Raw genomic sequence first — 17,867 nt, forward strand, 5'->3', positions numbered from 1 at the left:
CACATGTATATATCTGACAAAGGAAGCAAAGATTATCACACTGTAAATTGATGATATTCATTTTTAGACGGTGGCTATAAATAGCCACGGTCTATTGCTACGGTCCTGACCGGAAGAGTATTTCTCACGGGGACCCTAGCGGATAACGAACGATAACTCTGTTAGGTATGCAGTGTTACACGCAATGTTTGTCGATTTCCGTATAATAACTAATTTTAATCTTTTCAGATATTTTAAGCATTATAGCTGCTAATCATTTTGTACATATATTTAAATAATTTATGATATTGTGTTTTATTTTAAATGAGCCTTTACCATGTCTGATTACGCGGTATCGATAATTTATCTCACAATAATCGCTTCTTGTTTTTTTTAATGATGTAAACAATTGTCAGAAACACACACAATTTAAAAAAGTTTGCCATTTCATATTTCAGCAAGTATGCTTCATCGATAAATTCATTCATTTTCTACGCATTAATTTTAGTTGAGGAAGAATATTTATTTTTTTTGTAGCTTATTCTTAAGAATTCACAACAGATACTGATAATGAATATTAGATTAATTACATTTTATTGAACTTCAACCGATCAATTGCACACTTTCTTCTACAAGTGTTCATGTGTTCTTTTAACAAACAAAAAACTTGAAATTTACGATACAAATGTGTTTAATTTTGGACTATCCTGTGATTTACCTAATTTTGTAACCCACTCAGTCTTTAGGAACATTAATATTATTACAGGCACCTCAATATTCATCAGACAATATTTACTACTGATTTTGACGCTTTACTTGCTGCTGACTTTCTCTCAAACACGCTAATCGATCGACCTCGGATTGTAAAATTCACGTGCAAATCAAGTCGCCATTTTACATGTACATGTATAAGCAAACAACATTTTACGATGTTTCAAAGATTTTCAGTTCAGATTTTTTGTAAGCAAATAAGGGATTAAAGACATGCTGTAAAACGTCTTATGGATTTCACGGCGTATCAGCTCGTGTATCTCTAATTTGCAGCAAACGCTAGCTTTTTTTGTGAGAAAAAACAATCGGTTCAACTCATGCAATAGATCATATACATTTATAGTACATTGTGAACGGTAATGTAAGATATAATAATTTTGTTCACTTAACAGTTTCTGACGAATTTTTCACACTTAACTGAAATAACGCAATTTGATGAGCGAAGTACAGTCTGTGACTTTAATCCATATGCACCCGTCTCTGCTACAACCTTTTCTTTGGTTTTGGGGGATTTTTTCGCAAACAGATAACATTATTTACACATGTACGTAAATATCACCCCTTTTGTTCTCAAATAATTTTTAACTCGCGAGTACAACTCTATTATGAGCCTTCTTCGACATTTGTTTCCATTTACAAATAGGCGGGCCTATACATCACTCAACGAAATGCTACATCGGCCGTAGCGTATACATCCATGCTATATTTGCGATAAATAATGAAACATGAAGGTAAAAAATGTGCTTCATAGATGACTGTAGTATTCTGCTGAGCTACAGAACTATAGCTTTCCGGAAATATTGCCGGGATTTGCGGACCGTAGATCAATAGTATAGACTATAGTACATGCAAAGAATAAAATGAAATTTATATACACAGCTGTACGGTCAGAAAAACATGCGTTTAACTTGGATTTTGTTTGTTTGGTGTTTTTAAAAACTAATTTTGAATAATTAATCTATATTTCTTGTAAGTTTACTAGAAAAGTTTAATGTTGCAAGTAAGTTATGCGTGTTAAAGTGTACTGAGAAGCGATAAAATATACATGTGATTTTCCCAAATTCATTCAAATTGTTTGAATAAATCTATAGTTTAACTTGGATTTTGTTTGTTTGGTGTTTTTAAAAACTAATTTTGAATAATTAATCTATATTTCTTGTAAGTTTACTAGAAAAGTTTAATGTTGCAAGTAAGTTATGCGTGTTAAAGTGTACTGAGAAGCGATAAAATATACATGTGATTTTCCCAAATTCATTCAAATTGTTTGAATAAATCTATAGCTAAATACAATTAGACAAATGTACATTAAAACGTTGATTAATGAAACTGCCGCGACTGAATATTGTATGATATTTTTTTTCTCAAATTTTTATTCACTTTCGTTGTGAGCAAATGGAAATAATCCACTACAGTTGAAGATAAAATATTGATTGACTCTTCTGTTTCATGATCACGTGCATTCCAAAAGCAATACCAGTTTTATCAAACAGGTTCTTGCAAACCATTCCGTTTTCTGTACTATTAAATGTATAACTGACTATGAGGACAAAAGCAAGTGTGATGGTCCACAAGCAAGTGTGATGATGCAACTTTTTCCCCGTGAAGAAATTGAGGGAAAATGCTGTCGAGAGGGACAATAAACATACTACATGTATGCCCAAATAGTTAGTAAAAACCTGATAAGTATTTTATCATACTAAAGCTTTATTTGTTCTCGTTACTTTGAGAGATCTACAATATCTTTAAAGCAGAAAAGTCCAATCCACACTTTTCAAAAGTTGTTCCCCTTTGCAGGGTCAACCCAAAGGTCAAAAGGGAAAAAACCAAAATTCCCCTTCTTTATACAATCAAATACCGGTAGTTTGGCGTACTGTGATGAAATCGCTTTGGGTTTGATTTATTCATTCAATATGTGGTGGCAACCCACATATTTAATGAGTCATTCTGGGGCAATCAAAATACATGTGTGTAGTACATGTATTACCAAAAACGGAGTTTTAATATCAACTGATATAGATACAAACATATAAATACAAACTTCTATACTACAAAGGCTACTGTGATAAAATTATGGATTTCCCCCAAAAGATGACGATAAAGAGACACAACATTTGTAAAGTATGGATTGTGAACACAACTACGATTTCCACAGAATTATCAATGTAAGTAACTCACGACCAGTTGTGCTAGTACATGTATGAGACGCTGGCTGTGGATTTTCGACAACAATAATTTACATACATGTAATATGCCACTTTCAAACGGCGCCACCGTCTAACAGTACTTTCAGTACTTTGATTAATTATAGGGCCATTAAAGGCCCATATCACATATAGTCCTATTATTTTTTTAAACATTAACCTCGAAGACCGCATAATAAATTACTATACATTAAAGGGCGGATAACTCGAAGATTGACTGCACAAAAGTACAATGGTATAAGAACCCCTCAGTGTGCAGTGAACCTGTAGAAGGTCTAGGTACAATGTATAATTCTTGGCCGAGGGTAGATATGTATGGATAAATGTCACATTCAAATGAATTTTTGTTTTATTCTGATAATGGATTTTTTTTCAAAATTTCTCATAATTTTTACTTCTAAAATGTTCATTGATATTGAAAATGTACATTTTTTAGGTCTAAAATAAATATCCGTTTTACTTAAATATTGTTTCAAAAAAGTGTTTATGCATGCTTTACAAAATAAACCAACAACTATTAATGTATGAATAGAACATTTATTTTTTTAATAAATGAAAATCTTGAAATGATGTCTTTTTACAAAATACATAACAGTCAAACACAATTACAAGTACAATGTACTATATACATTTACATGAACATTCCACATGTTAAAATACATAAAACATAATGCAATACATATACATTGAAATAATGAACAATACTGATTTCATGCAGTAATAACAAACTTTATAAAAAACAACACAAGGAATTCAGAATGTAAATATTGGCACTTTCTTGAATGTATTCTATAATGTATAAGCACTTTTTGTGGAATTTCAGTTTTTCCTGTGTGTCTGCCGATGTCGGAGCATATTTCCGGATTGGGCGAAACACTTTCCACACTCTGGGCATGCGTAAGGCTTCTCCCCGCTGTGGGTCCGCTCATGCTTCATGCAGGTGGAGTAGTCCGCAAATGCACGAGTGCAGGTCCTGCACTTGTACGGTTTCTCGCCTGTGTGAATCCGGAAGTGTGTGCGCAGAGTGGACTTCTGGGTAAAGGCCTTGCCGCAGATGGAACATTTGTGAGGCCGGATGCCGGTGTGGGTAGCCATGTGATAGTTCAAGTTGGTGTTTCCTCTGTAGGTCTTCCCGCACACAGGACACTGGTGTTTGGAGTGCTTAAACTTGACGGCAGATGACACAATGACAGCAGACGACACGTTCCTGGCCTCTAAAACGTCACAGGGTTTTGAACAACTATCCATGATGGACTCGTACACACACAGATCATCGAAGCTAGAACACTCGTTTTTCATGCTGGAATCCCCAAGAAACTTTTGTTGCAGTTGGTCCATGGCACTAGAGTTAGGAGAAATGGAGCCACTGGAATTGATGGAGGCATTGTCACTGAAGCTGTGGTATCCACTGTCAAACTCCTCATCCATGAAATCAGAAACCAGGTTGTCAACGGTGATGTCATCCGAGAGCTTTGAGGCCCTGGAGGCTTGGTACAGGCAGTCTGACCGGTTGCTGGGGGCCTCCTGGAACTTCTTAGCTACGTAATGGCTTCTCTGCATCTTCTTGCTGAGCTGTGGATAGCTGTTGAGAATCGTCTGGAAGATGGCTGACCTCAGGGGATTGGTGGTGTGATGGTTGTTGTCATCTTCCTCCAGGCTGGAAGGCAGGTGGTTGAAGTCTGGAATTGGCAGATCTTCCTCCAACTGAAGCGGGGCCAGACCTGAATCTGAGTAGCCTTGATGATTGGTTAGGACACCGGTTGCCATGGATGCTATGTTTGGTATGGAGGAGAAGTTTTCATTGGAGCACACAGAGGCAGCATCCTTCATTCTCTGAGGACCCATGACCAAGCTGAAAATGGACAAGAGAACAAGACTCAAAATTTGTATATATAATGGCAGTGCGTTTGGTCATGTTATTGTTATAGAAAAAAAATTCAACTTTTTTAAAACAATAAAGGAGGCTCTAAGAATTGGTGATTATGAATACCAGTTTATACTGTATTAATATGGTTAAAATATAATGGACAGAACATCTCACTAGCAGTTGTTTTATCGGTTATTTTAGCCAGGCTTTACTGAAAGCAAAGTCCTGGCTATTGGCATGCAAATTGCAAGTGCTTCTATGAATAGCACAACTGCTATAGATATTTAAATATTATATATTTTTTCATAAACTGAAACTAGTTATTTATTTTACAACAATTGATAAACAACTACTACAACATATATTACATGTATTAATATCTTTCGTTGGCATGGATGTTAGCGCGAGGGGGTCATTAATGTGGGAAGAGCTGGAGTACCCATAGAAAACCCAAGTGTCCAAGCGGGCAACCGCCATACCCTTTCGCTTTCAACCACTGTCGATCATGGGGATCAAACTCGTGTCGCAGCTTTGATAAGTGAGTGGAATGATAAATGTGCTACTTTGACACCCTTATTTGTATATTTTTTGTATATTTTTTCATACAAATTTATAATCTAAAAATAGAAAAAAAGAAGAAGATCTAAGCTAATTGTGCATTGCGTGAAACTGGCAAGAATGACTTTTTGCGTATAGAAGTTGTCTGAATGAATTTACTCAATACAATGCCACTATAGGTTTGGCATTTGGTTGCCTTGTATTCCTACACAAATCAATTTGTTACTAACTTTTTAAAGCTGTTCCAAGAAATGCTGGAAAACTAAATATGTTTATTTTTGTAAGAGTTAAGGTTGAATGTCCCTCTGATAAGAAAGATAACTTCTCTAGAAAATAATCTTAGTACTTTGTTTCTGTTAACTCACAATTGTAAAGGCATGTCGCAATGAGGGAGCCTTGCAGTGCTGGACCCTAATCTATGTTGGGAGGTGACATTTATTTAAATTCACATCACTGAATTAACCCCAACAATTAGCAGGGGAAGAAAGTATAGGAAACTTATACAAAAAATTACCAAAAATTAATAACAAGGATCATAATTTTAAGAGGAAAAGCTATACCCCCCCATTCCCCCTATAAAAAATTAATATCCCAGTAAAAAATTAAGAACAATACATGGAAAAAATAATAGAAGAGGAAAATAATACCTTGATGGCTCTTCTTTATAAAAATTCAGATCGTCTTTAGCTGAGATATTAGTTGACAAAATAAAATGATTTGTCGCATAATTATTTGTGTATCTAAATTCGCTTTCAGCAAGAGTTCCTGTACAGTTGTGACATGTATTCTACCATGATGCATTTTAAATTGTTATATTCATCCAATTTAGATAGGGGCCCACAAGGCCTCCCCTCTTCCCCTTGAAAAATTCAATCACATGGTAAAATCCCCTCCCTAGCGATCACTTTTATCCCTTGGGAAATTCAAACCTCATGGTAAAATCCCCTACTCAGAAATCACAGTTCTCCCTTGGATCCCCCTCCCCACCCCACCCGCATTAAGATAATATTCTTTCTCTCTTTTTCCCTTTCTTTTATATTCATCAAGTTAATATGCAATTTATTATGATTTATGTTATAAGAATACTTGAATTAAAAAAAAGAAGAAAGAAAGATGATATTCTGGAGTTGTGCATGATGATTGTTAAAATGATTAAGATGATGTCACTTAGCCCTGAATGCATTGTACATGTAATACTGAACTGAACGTCACTTAGCCCTTAATGCATTGTACATGTAATACTGAACTGAACGCGTCACTTAGCCCTTGATGCATTGTACAGTAATACTGAACTGAACGTCACTTAGCCCTTAATGCATTGTACATGTAATACTGAACTGAACATCACTTAGCCCTTAATGCATTGTACATGTTATACTGAACTGAACGTCACTTAGCCCTCAATGCATTGTACATGTAATACTGAACTGAACGTCACTTAGCCCTTAATGAATTGTACATGTAATAATGAACTGAACGTCACTTAGCCCTTAATGTATTACTGAACTAATAAGTTTAAGATATATCCTGATGACTTACTTTTGTGGGTGATGAGATGATGGTGACGGTGGAGGAACCCGGGCAGGGATTCTGATGGCAGGGCCGGTGGGCGTGTCCAAGAAATGACTGAGCAACAGATCCATAATGCTGTAACAAAACAAAATGTTATTATATTTCTTATATCTTTATTAATTTTCCATAATGCTGTAACAAAACAAAATGTTATTATATATCTTATATCTTTATTAATTTTCCATAATGCTGTAACAAAACAAAATGTGATTATATTTCTTATATCTTTATCAATTTTCCATAATGATGTAACAAAACAAAATGTTATTATATTTCTTATATCTTTATTAATTTTCCATAATGCTGTAACAAAACAAAATGTTATTATATTTCTTATATCTTTATTAATTTTCCATAATGCTGTAACAAAACAAAATGTGATTATATTTCTTATATCTTTATTAATTTTCCATAATGCTGTAACAAAACAAAATGTGATTATATTTCTTATATCTTTATTAATTTTCCATAATGCTGTAACAAAAGGATACATTACTATTTTTCTTGTAAAATCTACTGCTGTAACCAAAGAAAAATAAATTCTAATTAAACTTTTATTAATTTCAATATTCTATAGCTAAATAATTTTTTTTATCTGGTCCAGACATTTTGTATATGCCTTTTAGACATGTTTTAAAAATACCTTCATCATTATTATATGCCATAGTAATTAAAATATCTGCATGAAAACAAATTTGTATTTTCTGACCTCATGAATATCATTTCTTTTACCTATTTTTTTATTTTTGAATATCAATTTCTTAACTCTATCATAAATAAGTTCATGTAAATTATCTGATTATAAAAATTCCATATGATTTCATTCTGAGATCAAATTCAAGTTAAAAAAAAAATACCCTAACAATTGCTTTCCATTTTTTCAGTTCACAGAATGTAAATTTAAACATTGCACAAAATATTAAATTTTGATTGCAGAAATCAATAAATTATTTTTTACCCGGTAATTTACACATATCAGAAATGCACATTTTTTACTTTTAACTAAGATTACAAATAATATCAATTCTGAATTTATTATACCATTTTTTTCAACATATTGAAATAATGATTCAAATAACCCAAACCAATGATCAAGAAGATTCACTTATATATCATATGGCATAAACATTAAATAACAAACTTGCTTTTAAATTATCTAGCTTATAAATCACAGAATTGTTATCTTGTTCATTATCTCAATAGATGAAACAAAACAAGAATATTTTATGATATGTCAATTCCTTTTTTTTTATTTGACAAAGTTAAAAGAAAAATGTAATATTTAAATTCATTGATTTAGATATTTAAATTCATAGATCCATATAATGGTGATTCAACAAAAATAATTTTTAAAATATAAAAGCAAAAATGAATTAAATTTAACATGTCTATTTCAACTCCAAACAGAATCTTGAAATTAAAATACTGACTTACCTAGAGACAGCTAAAAGGCTTCCTTTAATTCAAAATTGAATAAAATATTTAAAGTTTGGCACAAAATATTGCCTCTCTTGTACAAACAAAACAAAACTCAAAATACCATTGGCTGAATGCTACAAAATCCTCCAATCCTATTGGCTAATGCATGAGGAGATTCAGATCTTACAGGTAATTAAACAATGAGCATGTTAATTAGTTAATTTCCTTTGAAGAAGGGTTTGAGTGAAGTTTTTTGGGGCTTGGCTTGAGAAGAGTAATTATAATAGTCCATATTCTGATTACCCCCCCCCCCCCCCCCATTGCTTTATTATCTCTCCCTAATCTTTGATCTCCAAATTGTTTGTTTAAGTCATAGATAAATGAATTATTGCTCCTTTTGCTTTGTATATACAACAATTACAGTTAAATCTGAAATTGTTTTTATTAGCAATGACAAACACATACCAAAATTAACCTTAAATCTAGAGAAATATTTCTTATTGATAATAATTTCTGATAAAGAAAATGACATGTAGAAGTATACATGTACTTTATGATGAAGTGCAAATCCTTCAAAAATAATTCTTAATCTGCACACATGTACTTTCTATCATGTAACAAAGGGAGTTAAGGGAAAGGGGGGGAGGGGGGGGGCATGTAAAGTCATCATATTAATTTTGATTTCATTCATTAAAGTTTTATTTCTTAATCGTAAAACAATGCCCAGGAACAAGTTCTTAAAATTTACTTTTAATATATGAATTTTAAAAATATGGTAATTATATACATGTAATGCACAGAAAAATTACAATGATAGTCTGAGATAACAGAAAAAAAAATATTTATTTCAAATTAATTAAAAGAAATTCCCAATTGGACTTTGCATTGAAGAGAGAATTGCATCTGCTTGCAAAATAGCCCCAAAAAATTCATATCTTATAAATTCACTATAAATATTCAAATGTACAGGTAATGATACAATTGAAGAAAGAAAATATGTACGTGTTGTTTATTTCTCTATACATATGTATGGGGGTTGTGCACATTGTTGTAACGATATATTTACAGCGTACAAGTCAAGATAAACAGAGAGGAACCCCTTTCTGTGGACACAGCTATATAAGCAGTGAGAGTAGATTGAACACAGAGGGCTTCACTACAAAATGGCAGACAAAGAAGCAGGAGACAGATAAAAATATACATATATAATCAACAAATTTATCAAATATACATACATTATTCAATGATTAAAACTGTTTTAAACTGACCCTCATAAGCTTTTTTCAAAGTTAATGTCATCCCAATATTTTGATTACCAGACATACTTTCATTATCTACATGTTATAGGTATCAGTACATGTACTTATAATTATATACTGGCCTGTTAATTAAGTCTGTTTTTAATTTTAATCAGCAATCTAATAACTTAATTAATTTACAGAAGCTTGTTTACATACACCCATATATATACATCTTACATATACAGGTTCAAATACATAAATAACGAAAAGTTAACATGTACCCGATGGCATGTCAGTGTTTTTTGGGCTGATAAAAAACTGATTCCTTTTTTGTGTTTGGGTAATTTTCAAATACGATACACCAACTTTCCTTTGCATACATTTGACTTGCAAATAAAGATGTCTCTAATAAAAGTAGAGGTATGATAAAAATATACTACTATAAAGAATACATTTATTAAGTACCATTACTATGAATGAATCATTAAATCAATGTAAAATGTATATTACATAATTATATATGTATATTAACAAACATGTCCAACAAACACTGGAAAGACTAGCAAGCTTGGCAATTCAAAGATTCAGATTCTCTTATATACATGTATTTTACAATACAATGCCATACTACGTTACACTGAGTATTGATAACAGTTGAGGTTCTGTATAAATAAAATAATGAATCAAATAATGTACAGAAACCGATCATTCTACTTTTCAGACAATGTGTAATACAAAATGAGGGACATATTTTGATTTAATTTACTTATATAATATATGTATATGTAAAACACCAGAGCATTTATTGTAATCGTTATAAAACTTTGTAATATAATTGCATAAAGCTTCATGAACAACAAGAGAAATTACAATGTAGTGTATGATGTCCACCTTGATCTTTGTCATAAAACAATTATTCCAGCCTGTGCCTAACACAAACAAATAACAGCTACTTACAACAACATCAACAACAAAAATATAAATAACAAAATATATATTTTCTCCTTAGTCTTTTATAAGACATTTATCTCTCTTCCTCTTTTCTCTGTCTGTCTGTCTCTCTCTCCATCATCATCTCTGCATGAGAATGTTTTGATGCTCTTTCACTTTATTCTCTCTCTCTTTTCTTACATGCTCTCTCTCTCTCTCTCTCTCTCTCTCTCTCTCTCTCTCTCTCTCTCTGGAGTTCACACTTTTAATGTGTGTGTCAATACAGGCAATCAGACCATTTTCATCAAAGAATTGACAGCTTCTGAGTTATTCACAGCAGATGCAGGAAATGTTGGAATCAGGTCACGCTCTGAAGGGAGCGAAATATAGGGCAAGTGTGAAACGGCACGCGTCAGAGCAGGGTAGTACTGTCTGTAGCAAAAGTAGGTCAAGGTCATTCCAAGGATACTGCCAACAGTCACATCTATATGATAAAAAAAAAACCCGACCACATATGAATAAAAAAGTAAATGCACTGTAGACTACTAAGTAGGTGTAATGGAGGATTTAATATGGAAATCTTTATCATAATCCGTTGTTTGACATTCACTAAATATTAAAATGTAAAGATTCAAGTCTTAAAGGTAGAGTAAACTCCCTTATTAAAACATGGTATGCCTAGTATACTTAGAACTAATAATGTAGCTATAGCATACTTTTTTTTTCATCTTTTGACCTTGGACTGACCTTGCCAATGATGATGAAAGTCAGCTGTCCTTGACACAGCAATGAGAGTGGCCCACACTAACAGAGACACAAACAAACAAATCTTCAGGGAGTTTCCGTGGCCATTCCGATTAAAGATGTGGAGCTTGCCAGCAATATAGAGAGCCACAAAACCAAGACTAGAAAAGGCAACTGTAAAATACAAAACAGAATATCTCTACATTCATAGAATTTACATATTACTTACAAATTCTATAGATTGATCATTATGAAAAAAGAGAAACATTGTCAAGTACTGTGGAATCATTAAATTTCGTGGGGGCCAATTTTCGTGGATTGCTTAAATTTTACAGGATCGTGGGGACGTAATTTCGTGTATTCTTTTAAAACCTACAGAGGAAATATGACTTTATTGGCCTAATTTATTAATTCGTGGAAGATGTTAATTCGTGGATGAGAGGTACCCACAAATTCCACGAAAATTACTTATAGTACATTATTAGGGTCTTCCGTCTCCAGCGGAAGACCCTACTATTATTCTATTGTTTCTTTTTCACTTTTCTTATTATTCTTTTTATTCTTTTTTTGTCTTACAAATTTTGTGCAGGCGATTTCTCGAGGATGGCTCATTCGATTTTCTTCAAATTTTAAGGGTTGATGTGTCGGCATCTGAAGTTTTTACCGCCGTTTAATTAAAGGAAATAATCTGATTTAATTTGAGGTGAGCACCAGTAATTTTTGTAATTAAGATATTAATTGAAAGTCTAAATATAATGCAAGGACATTTTAGGAAGTGTTTTGTGGCTATTTTTGCAATGATGAGGCTCTCAAGAACTGTGAGAAAATTTCTTGCACAGGAATAAAAATTGGTTTACAGTAGTTTTAATATATAGTTATAGATAAACAAGTACATATCCAACTTATTTCATTGAGTTATGAGCATATGAATAATACATTGTATATAATTTCATTGATTATTAAACAAGAATGTCCCCGGCTTACAGGATGAGTGTCCGCTGGGAAAGCTCTTGTATCCCTGAATGACGTCCTTGACATTTCCGGTACAGTTCATGTCGTCCTGAATTTTGCCATCAGGGAAACAGCGCTGGAGGAAATCTGGGCGAGGTCTGTGGAATGAAAAGAAAGAGTGGCATCAAGCAACGTACCATACTTTATTTAGTGGAAACCACATTCTGTAAAAATGCTTAATACCGGTATTACACAGAGCCAAATGAGAACATTTATACATGTATATACCGTAACTGAATCTATGCCACTGAAGTTTCAAAATTCTGATTATTCCTATTCACAGGAAATGTTAATTAAATCAGGACTACAGTTTACTAGTCTAAGATATTATTAAGGGCTATTGATAGGCTTCTTTTCTTGAAAATGCTCATCATATATGTTTATCTGTATGTAAAACACATTAGTTGAAAGAAATTATAAATGGACAACAGCAAATACAAACCTGCCCACTCCCAGCTTAATGAAATTTGTGACCGATCCAGTCAAGAAAATTGCTAGCGAGGCACCTGAAGGGAGGAAAAAAATGTTCAGTTACCGATAATGATGCACTTTGTTCATCATACTACACATTCACAACTACACATTCACATGCACTCATATGCACAACAAAATGTGTCTAAAATTTGTCAACTATCACCCTATGCAGATAAAAATTCTTCCAATCCTCTCTTCCTTTTTTTCCTTTTTTCCAAGATCAAGTATTATTGTTATACATAATAGGAAATTAATTCATTACAATAACTAGTTTAATGTTTATAAACAGTGATTTAGAGGTAGTTTCATAAAAAAAGGGTTAAAGGGGCATGAACGAAAACATGGCACCAGCCTTGTTATATAACAAATAACTCTATGCTCTGTATCTTGCTTATTTCTCTACAACCAACACTCAAATTAAGGTTGATCATTAGAAATGTCTTACACGCTAATTAAAGCATTGTAAACATTAAAAATGGGTTCTGAAAAATAAATTTTGACCCAAATCGTGACCATGCTCCTTTAACTGATTACAAGTAAACTGCTCATTTGGGTATATGTATATATAGCTATTTATTTTATTCCTTACATTAATTTACTTTTTACTATTTAGTGTTATGAGTATATGCTGTTTAATACGTTTTTGATGTTGTGACATAGGCAATATTCTTTACTGTAGTATTCCTGGTAAACCAAATTTTTTTCTCAGCCTAACACATAACAATGCAATTAGAACCAAAAAAAAGCATAAAACAGGGTTAGTAAAACAGGGTTATAGCATACAGAGCCTTATAATGAATGAACTAATGCTAACAGCAGAGTGATTTTGATTCCCTGTGAGTTAATTGCATGTTGTGAACTTGACAGATATAACAAAATATTTACATTCCAAATATTTTTTGCATGTAAAGTGTGTGAAAAGATTCTGCAGTTATAAGACTGTAACACACACAGGGTACTGAAAGGTTAGAATAACTAGTTTTATTATGACGTCACAAACGTTGAACGCTGTAAAATGCAACGTCACAAGCGAGAATCAAAGTTCACGCTTGTGGCTGTTACAGTGGCTCTTCCATTAATTTGAACTTACCCTTAGGATAAAACAGAACTTTTGACGTATAAATCACATTTGCAGACAAGGCAAGAAGTTAAAAAAAATGTAAATATAAGCATTGAATCCTTATTCATTGAAAGATATAGTCTCATAACTGCAGCGGTGTGTGCATACAAATTTTCAAAACGCGCTAGCGCGCGTTACTCAATTTGTTTGCACACATCGCTGCAGTTATGAAACTATATCTTTCAAAAAATAAGGATTCAATGCTTAATCACGCTTAATATAACAAAGCAAAATCGCCCTTCCCTAGCACTTTGTAATAAGCATGTTTTACTGTATTAGTGCCACCTACACAGAAGGGCTTGCCTGGCGTCCAGTCTGTCTCGTCGTAAGAAGTAGAAAGTAAGCACCGCTGTCAGAGGTACTGTCAGAACTGTCACCTGAAAGAGATAAATGACAAATATACTGACAGAACTTGTCATTGTCAGCTTCCTGTCTCTGTCACACACCCCTGACCTTTGTTTAGAAAAGAAAAAATATGTCAAATATAACAATGCAAATGTTTTCTGTAAATATGCATGTTAATAAATGTATTATATGCAAGAAAAATTAAATATGAGACAGCTTTTCAAAAACTATCACAACTTCTTGGGCTAGCTTGGAAAACGCCTCTATAATGTATTACATGTATACGGCCATCCATTAATCCCCCCCCCCTTTATAATAAAACTTTATATAAATACAACATATTTTACAATCTGTTCATATGTGAGCAAGCTGCAGGTCTGTAGCTGCCTGTCTGACAAAATTTCGGATGGACGATGGGTGGAACTGTACCTCCCACCAGGTCATCCAGTCAAATTTTTTCACACCAGGAGCTAGAGACCTGCAGCTATATATGAGCTAGACTTCATTAAACTTTATATCAAAAAAGACGCACCACAGAAGAGACATGCAAGGCTGTCTAGCTGATATGTGTGTTGATCGGAAGTGATCCATTTTGTATAAAAAAAATCTAACATATCTGGTATACTTGTAATTGCTTTAAAAATACTCTGATTGTTTTAGTGCAAGTTTTGTCCAAATTCAAATATTATTTTGTACGATGGAGTGCATATTATGTTGAAACTTAATATAACTTTAATTAAAAGGAAAAAGTAAAATTAACGATCTCTGATCCTCTGCAATGTTCAATAACTCTAAATCATCTGGAATTTTTTTATACCATAAATCTAGATCTGCCTTTTATATAGACAAATTTACTTAGTCTTGAAGTGTTATTTTAATATTACGCTAAGCTTTCAACAAACTGATTGGCTTTGTGAGTCCACAGAGACCTACTTTCTACAGAGGTAAAGGGGTTCGATCGAGCCACCGATGCTCCGGTATAACATTTTTTTTCTAATTTGATCTCAACTTGTATACGGTATTATTCCAATATATACATGTATTCATCGTGGCCAAAATTGCAATAACTTCGTAAAATGCATGGCTACCATCAAAAAATTTCTTTTTATTTTATTTCATTTATCATGTTCATAAAGTCTGAAGGATAAATAACATTTTTTAGGATGAAAAAAAAACTTTGAAGCTGAGGATTGGAGAACCTTAAGAAAAAAATTAATTGTTACCAATTTTAATACCAAAGATGTCTTAATGAAATAAACAACTCTTACAATTACCTTAAAGGGGCATGGTCTCGATTTTGGTTAAACAAGGCTCGTGCCCTGTCTTTGTTTACATAGGTTCAATGTACATTGTACCAGTAAAATACCCTTCTCCAGGTTATTTGTCTATCTTTAAATTATAAATAAACAGTTCCTAGCAATTCACATATATTCGTTTTAGGTTTAAAATTGGAATTTTTACTTCAACGTTCAAAATGTAAACAAACGCTTTGTTTACATAGCGAAGAATTTCAAGCGCTTATAACTTAACAAATGACACTCATATTCGGTTGCCTATTAAAAATGCCTTTCTGAAGCACTGTAAATATTAAAACCGAAAAAATAATTTTTACCAAAATCGTGACAATGCCCCTTTAAGTATGTTAGAGAGTACATTAACAGACCCAAAGAACATTCCCAGGGTAGATGCTGGGGGTCATGGGAAACCTGTACAGCCATTGCTCCTCCTTCTGGATTTGTCTGTAATACGGAACAGCATCATCCGTCACACTGAAACAAAAAGATCTCAACTATTCAGAGATAGCTAGATTATTAACTTACAAAATATAGGTCAAACATTCACAATTTCCTAACTGCAGCCAAAAATATACAAGAGAAAAGCTGTCAATGTGACAGCAAACTGGGTTTCCTTTTATGTGTACTGTATTCATAATCCATGTCAATCCTGAATTGATAAACACTACCTACCGTATCCAGTGAAATGGAGTACCCTATATGCAATATTTTGCCGAAAAAATGACTAAGTTCAAAAGATGTTATTTTTTTCATAAATTATTAGAAATCAAAATCCTAGCAATATGCAGTGCATAATATGCACATCTCTGATATATGATCAATTGATCTGCAAAAGAACAAGTTCCTATCTTGAAAACTGTAGGAGGAGTTATCCGTAACTCCTCCCACCCTTTATACAATATTTTGCCAAAAAATGACTAAGTTCAAAAGCTGGTATTTTTTTCATAAATTATCAGAAATCAAAATCCTAGCAATATACACACCTCTAATATATGTAAAATTGATCTGCAAAAGAACAAGTTCCTATCTTAAAAACTGTAGGAGGAGTTATCTGTACAGTGAGGGTACCCTATATGCAATATTTTGACTAAAAATTACAAATTTCAAAAAGTGGTATTTTTTCCATAAATTATCAGAAATCAAAATCCTAGCAATATGCACACATCTGATATATGTATAATTGATCTACAAAAGAACAACTTGAAAACTGTAGGAGGAGTTATCCATAACAATGAGGGTACCCTTTTAGCAGCAACCCACCCACCTGCCCTTTTCACCATTTTTACGTTTGAAAACCCGGTTAAAAATTAAAATTCAGAAATACATACAAGTTAAATGTACTGTATTTGTACCTTAATAAAGGGTTATTTTTGCCTCATGTTTTATTCAATGCTAATTATACTTTTGTTAATTGTTTTTGGGCAATATTTTCTGTTGTTATGTTAGGATTTTGGCAGCGCATGAATTGTGAGAAATTTGTTATAGCCATAAATTCACTATATCTTTGTTTGTTATATCCAAGTTTTGCTGTAATCAACATCCAGGATTCTTTCTACATTAAATCTACATTTGTATACCTTTTTAAATATCAATTGCTACATCTGCTTGTATAATATATATTTAATTCATTTTTACTTACTAAAACACAGCAAACAGAATAACTCGGATCACTAGTTCTTGAGCTAATGGCTGATGTCCCTCCATAAGACTAGGTTTGGTCAAGCAGTCTTTAATCTCAGGACACTGTTCCTTAAAAAATATAATTATAATTCATATAAATACATGTACCTATCAAAACTAATGAAAATATATGTGGCTGTTTTCGAGCGCAAGAAAGCATTCCAAATGACGTGTCATATAAAAGTCATCAAAATAAAATATAACCGGTAAGCCCCAGATTTAGTACAATGTACCAGGATATTCAGCAAGATTGCAATCTGTGAATAAATTATCTGTGTGCTATTAATGACAAATACACCCTGTATTGGCGTTGAAAAATAATGACATGCATAAAGGTACATTTATATACCTTAAAATTAACTAATACATTTCACTTCTCAGTTGGGCTGCGATGCAAAACATCACAACACAATGAAAATATAAGTACACGTGTAACGTATCAAAATGTTCCTAGGAAACTCGGGTGATTGACTTTACGATAAACACAAAACACATCCGGTCAAATTTCCGGAAAATTAATATCCTGCAAAGTGAAACACTTTTATTTACAATATCAGATTGATTAAGATATTCTTGATAAATAAATAGAATATTTCTATTATTACAAAATACTAGAACAACAATTTTTCACAAAAAGTAAATCATTCTAAATACAAAATA

At 32.7% G+C, this 17,867-nt stretch overlaps 1 protein-coding gene across 1 annotated transcript; it reads right to left on the reverse strand.

Moving 5' to 3' along the window:
* Positions 1-3,488: 3,488 nt before the first annotated feature.
* On the reverse strand, positions 3,489-17,748 carry LOC128180783 (zinc finger protein with KRAB and SCAN domains 1-like). The gene is made up of 10 exons (XM_052848928.1): positions 17,557-17,748; positions 17,167-17,276; positions 15,896-16,001; positions 14,177-14,264; positions 12,736-12,799; positions 12,267-12,391; positions 11,286-11,456; positions 8,383-8,404; positions 6,916-7,023; positions 3,489-4,803 (listed from the first exon to the last, which is right to left on the reverse strand). Exons 2-10 carry the CDS (start codon positions 17,229-17,231, stop codon positions 3,771-3,773), a joined length of 1,782 nt encoding a protein of 593 aa, XP_052704888.1. The 5' UTR covers positions 17,232-17,276; positions 17,557-17,748; the 3' UTR covers positions 3,489-3,770.
* Between the last annotated feature and the right edge of the window lie 119 nt (positions 17,749-17,867).

The sequence above is a fragment of the Crassostrea angulata genome, chromosome 4 (assembly GCF_025612915.1).
Source record: "Crassostrea angulata isolate pt1a10 chromosome 4, ASM2561291v2, whole genome shotgun sequence".
In the NCBI taxonomy this organism is placed as follows: domain Eukaryota; kingdom Metazoa; phylum Mollusca; class Bivalvia; order Ostreida; family Ostreidae; genus Magallana; species Magallana angulata.

Excerpts from the sequence above, each read along its gene's own strand:
- LOC128180783 (XM_052848928.1), bottom strand. The coding sequence starts at position 17,231 with ATGGAGGGACATCAGCCATTAGCTCAAGAACTAGTGATCCGAGTTATT. Across the intron at positions 16,002-17,166 it reads ATTCTGTTTGCTGTGTTTTA|TGTGACGGATGATGCTGTTC; the intron begins GTAAGTAAAAAT and ends TTTTTGTTTCAG. Across the intron at positions 8,405-11,285 it reads CTTTCATCATCATTGGCAAG|GAAGCCTTTTAGCTGTCTCT; the intron begins GTCAGTCCAAGG and ends TTTGAATTAAAG.